The 4,577-nt window shown below is 38.0% G+C and overlaps 1 protein-coding gene across 1 annotated transcript in view; it reads right to left on the bottom strand.

Annotated features, from left to right (window-relative positions):
* Nucleotides 1-4,577, bottom strand: part of LOC113207601 (dystrophin, isoforms A/C/F/G/H) — a 192,270-nt gene that overhangs the window by 10,285 nt on the left and 177,408 nt on the right. Inside the window, exons 49-63 of the mRNA XM_052264317.1 lie at nucleotides 4,121-4,142; nucleotides 3,948-4,076; nucleotides 3,718-3,848; nucleotides 3,442-3,600; nucleotides 3,223-3,359; nucleotides 2,907-3,111; nucleotides 2,732-2,817; nucleotides 2,434-2,618; nucleotides 2,183-2,325; nucleotides 1,959-2,070; nucleotides 1,581-1,879; nucleotides 1,347-1,484; nucleotides 1,027-1,261; nucleotides 740-854; nucleotides 297-401 (exon numbers count right to left, since the gene is read on the bottom strand). Coding sequence (XP_052120277.1) covers nucleotides 297-401; nucleotides 740-854; nucleotides 1,027-1,261; nucleotides 1,347-1,484; nucleotides 1,581-1,879; nucleotides 1,959-2,070; nucleotides 2,183-2,325; nucleotides 2,434-2,618; nucleotides 2,732-2,817; nucleotides 2,907-3,111; nucleotides 3,223-3,359; nucleotides 3,442-3,600; nucleotides 3,718-3,848; nucleotides 3,948-4,076; nucleotides 4,121-4,142 — 2,201 coding nt within the window. The remainder of the gene's footprint in view (nucleotides 1-296; nucleotides 402-739; nucleotides 855-1,026; nucleotides 1,262-1,346; nucleotides 1,485-1,580; nucleotides 1,880-1,958; nucleotides 2,071-2,182; nucleotides 2,326-2,433; nucleotides 2,619-2,731; nucleotides 2,818-2,906; nucleotides 3,112-3,222; nucleotides 3,360-3,441; nucleotides 3,601-3,717; nucleotides 3,849-3,947; nucleotides 4,077-4,120; nucleotides 4,143-4,577) is intronic.

The following is a 4,577-nucleotide window of genomic DNA, read 5'->3' as shown; positions in this document are numbered from 1 at the left end:
TATTAGAAAGATAAAAAACTGAATTTAAAAGCATGAGTCAATTAACAATTGTCACACTATTTAAATGTTTGTTTTTTTGGAACAAAACACTGTGGTTTGTTGGTTAAAGTATGTACAAGTTATTACAAATAGTAGAGAACAGAATGCATTCTGTATGGAAGGTAATGGTAATGGTACCATAATAAATAACAATATTAATTCAAATGTTGTGTCCAAAAGATTTAAAAGAAAAGCCTAACATTTGCACAGGCTAAGCAAACACCACATGCTTCACAGCTGCAAGATTCATATCCCACCTGCCATATGCAGCAAATTTCCTACGTTGTGAGCACCTGGAGGAGGGGGAGGGGGCCGGTAGTCTACCCTGTCCAGGCTGCCCCGACCACCATCCCAGCGACCGCCTACATGCCAGGAGAGACGGGACAAGACAGAGGCACAACATGAGCAAGAGAGAGATGGGACTGAACACCAAGCAACACCTAAGACAAGGATGTTGTCCATGCAGGGTGTAAGACCACGAGGGCACAAAAGAATAGAGTATAGCAATAGCATGATAAACAGAGTGCACATTGAAACCGTGGGGAGACCCTTGAACCAGAAGTGCCAGATAGTAGCCTCTTTAGTTTTGATTGAAGACACGTCCACAAAAGTATCCTCCTCAATGAACAGTGATTGTTAATTTAGCTGGTTTGCTTATCTGAGTTTGAAGGATTGGATAGAAAACATGCTGGACATTTACCTGTTGATTCATGATAGTGTCCATTCATTTTAGCAGGCGAGTCTGTGGCAAGCTGCGAAGCTGTGACAGATCGAGTTTGCAAGGTTCCAGTCTTTGAAGGTGAGTTGGCATTTGGCTGCAATGAAAAAAGAAAAAAATAGTTAAACAACTATTTTTTAAAATTTGAAAATAGATACAAAAATATTAAATCGAATTACTATTTCCAATGAGAATTAATTAGCAATTTGAAACTGATTATACTTCTAGGCAAAAAGTCAACTACAATAACAAAGACAATGGTCACTTACTTCATTGAGCAACTGTCTTAGCTTCTGCAGCTGTGCTTCTAATTGTTTATTGTGATCTTCTAATATTTGCATGCGTGCTTCCAATCTTCCTTTATGTTGTCGCAGTAAGCGGGCTTCGTTGGCAAGTTCTACATCTTGTACCCGTGTGCCTTCATCTGGAGTTGACCCCGGTGTCTGTTTGGTTCTTAACCTTTCATACTCCGCCAAAAGTGAAGCATTTTCTTTTTCAAGTTCCCTAAAAACAAAAAAAGGATTCGTTTTAGAGAAATTAGTAAACTAATTGAGCAGCAGAAAATGGTACACCAAATTTACAAGCACACCTTAGGTATTTTTCTAATTCTCTACGTTGATCCTTATCAATGGCTTCCATGATTTGCACAGGGCTTCGAGGAACTGTCATTGATTCTCCTCCATTGAGGGATTGGCAATAGTGAGCAATAAGCTGATGTTCATCATCACTGTAAACCATGATTAAATAAGTCAACAGCAGTGAAATACACTACCAACTTTTTTGAAAAAAGTGTAAGATTATTAAAACTATTAAAACAACTAACGAGTCTGGGGTAGAGTTGCTCCTAGGTCTAAGTTCCACCTCAGCTAGCCGCGTTGCATACATTTCCAGTCGACTATGTACATCATGATGAGCACCATGAGCTGGGCCAGGGTGAGTGTGGTGGCCTGAGTGAATACCAGAATGTTGAGGAGATGGAGCAGGGCTCTCCAAGTTATCTCCTTCGAGTACAGTCTGGACAGGTAGGTATCCGACTCTGGGGTGCTTCTTGAAGTAACGCTTTGATTTAAATTTATTTCTGAGTGCACGAGTGAAATCTCTAACATCTTCTCCAGATGTTGTCTAGAAACAATTACATAGTTTGAGAGTTTGATTATAGATTATTTATATGAATTATAGCTCTGACAGAATTTATACTTACAGCTGTACAATATTCCTGCATAGGATGAGTGAGTTTGTGGTTCTTTGCTTTTCTACCAGAGAAGAAACAGTTCTGACACATATCAAAGTTAAAGCACTTCAAGCATCGATACCTAGAAAAATCATTTTCAAAAAAGGCAACCATATAAGATTTTGGACAGATGAAAAGTCAATTAATTTTACAATATTGTTATTCTGTGAGAGTTGAGGAAGAAAACTACTGACCTGAAACCAACAATTGGATATTCCTTGCATATATTGCATTTAGCTTGATGTTTTGCTGTCTCAGCAGCTGATAGACGGTGTAACACTGGCAACCAGACCATACTTTGAGGTTCTTGTTGAAGCCAGCTGAGGAAATGTACAGCCTGGAAATCATAGAAAAAGAAAACCGATTAACATGATGTTATGGCTGAGAAAGGAACTTTCTTACTGTCATATTGAATGATATTTCTGAAAGTGTAAAGCATTTATACCTCAATTGTTTCCTTATCTTTTCCCGCTTTTTCAAAGCAGCTACGAACTGATGGTTCAATGTTGGACCCACCAAAGGCAGCTACTTCCCCAAGTTGACGAGGAACTTGTAAGCAGTCATGTAGTAAAAGACCAAGCTTCCGCTGGTCAACAAGACGGGCTGGGTCAGCAATGAGGCGGAACAGATCTGTAAAGGAGTGTGAGAGAAAAAATTGATCAGTCTTCTGTCCACTTCCACAAAATAATAAAAACGTTATGAATTCTTTTACAGTATTTCAGTGAAGAATAGTCAGTACTTACATCTATACTTCTCTTCAAGATGTCCTTTACTAAGCAAGACAACACCAACTTTAAATGATAGGACTCTAATTTGTCCAGTTCGTTGACTGTTAAGCAAAAAGGCAAAATGTTGTTTATTAAACTTTTTTTATTTTAAGAAAAAACATAATCCCAGTAACATTGGTACCACTCCTACCTGTCATAGACATTCAGCAACCAATTCAGTAACAAATCTAAACAAAGAGGTACACTGACTAGACCTGGATGCTCTTTTGCCATTGGCTCATAGACAGACAGAAGCACAGTTATCATGTCAGATACATCAATTAATTTGTCATTTTGAGCCCTTAAACCATGTGAATCAAAGGCTTCTATAGCAGTTGACAAATTTAACAGATCCACTGTGGAAGAATAATTTCCATTAGTTTACATGAACAAATAGAGTTAAGACAACTCATTTTTCTGAATAACTGAGTTCTTGACTTTAATTCCTTTTTCTACTTCAAACTTACAGCACATGCTCTTCTGCACAGCCCGAAGTTTCATAGCTGTTCGATATGCAGAGAAACGTACTTCATTGAGCTCTGAAAGTGATGACATGAGCTCCAGCATTTTAGGATGATCCCAATGAGTCGTCTGAGTGTGATGGCTGCAGAAAGTCATGAGTAGTTAAAATATTTGAGAGGATTAAATGTTTAAGTCTAATCAAAGTAATGTAAAACTTCACTAACTTGATGTAATACGGCACTTTGGTGTGGCTTACAGCCCGTTCCCAAGGGGTTTCAACAGACTCAGACAGGAAACTATGGTTTGGAGCTGCTCCACCTTCTTTGCCAACATCACTAAGCTGCTTGTAGCGTTCATCAACAGCTACTTGGAGGAGCTTCCACCTGCAATTATGATTTGAATTCCAATTCATTTAACAAAGTACTCTAATGTTCCATATTTAGTTCAATGGGGTGATTTTTTAAAAAGAAAATACCAAGGCACACATGTTAACTACTCACCTTGTGTTGAGCTCCTCCTGTCTTTTTAAACTATTTGCTGATATGTTGACATTGTTGAGTGAGAACATAGCTGCTTGATCATTGATGTCTTCAACACTTCTTTGAATGTTACGCAGATGTTCCCCAAGTTTCTAATTAAACAAAAATGAAACAAGTTAAATTTGAAGCTGCCATACAAACAATTAACTGGAAATATTTGTTTTCTTCAGTTCTCTTAATGAAATTTCTACCTGTAGTTGTTCTTGCATTTCGTTGGCTTCAACAACATCAGCAGGTGCTCTCCAAGATTTCTGAACTGATTCGACAGTGGACATGCGGGCAGAGAGTTCATCCAAATTCTTCTGGAATACACGCATTCTCTGAAACATTTAAAATTAAAAATTCAATTCAAAGACTCTCATACAATGAGATCAGTCTTATCAGTCCTAGAAAAGATTTTAAATTAAATGTACAAGGAAAAAAGCTACATAAAATATGTACAGGATCATAAAATTTTTCCATGACTGCCAAAAAAAGAAACCTGTAAAGAGAAACTTCAATTTCTGAAAATGAATTAAGGTTTCATGCAGATGCAAAATCCATGCAAATAGATATCTAAATATTAGTAGGTGAAAAAACTTTAAAAGAAATGATTAAAAAATAACATTTTTTTTAAATGTGAAAATGAGGCGGGTGTAGACGAGCTTGGGGTAGAGGACGATTATGATGGAGACGATAATCATTTGCTACAGGATCTGACTCCCAACTCCACCTAAATGCAGAGATGAAGCTCACAACGCCCGCCAAGCCACGTAAAAGAGTGCAACAATGGGGGCTGTGACACGAATAGGGCCAAGTAGTGTGGCGGCTGCTGGGGCTGG

The sequence above is a fragment of the Frankliniella occidentalis genome, unplaced genomic scaffold (assembly GCF_000697945.3).
Source record: "Frankliniella occidentalis isolate FOCC.00 unplaced genomic scaffold, Focc_3.1 Scaffold18, whole genome shotgun sequence".
In the NCBI taxonomy this organism is placed as follows: Eukaryota; Metazoa; Arthropoda; class Insecta; order Thysanoptera; family Thripidae; genus Frankliniella; species Frankliniella occidentalis.
The sequence above is the reverse complement of the archived record's forward strand: the minus strand, read 5'-3'. Positions and strand labels throughout refer to the sequence as shown.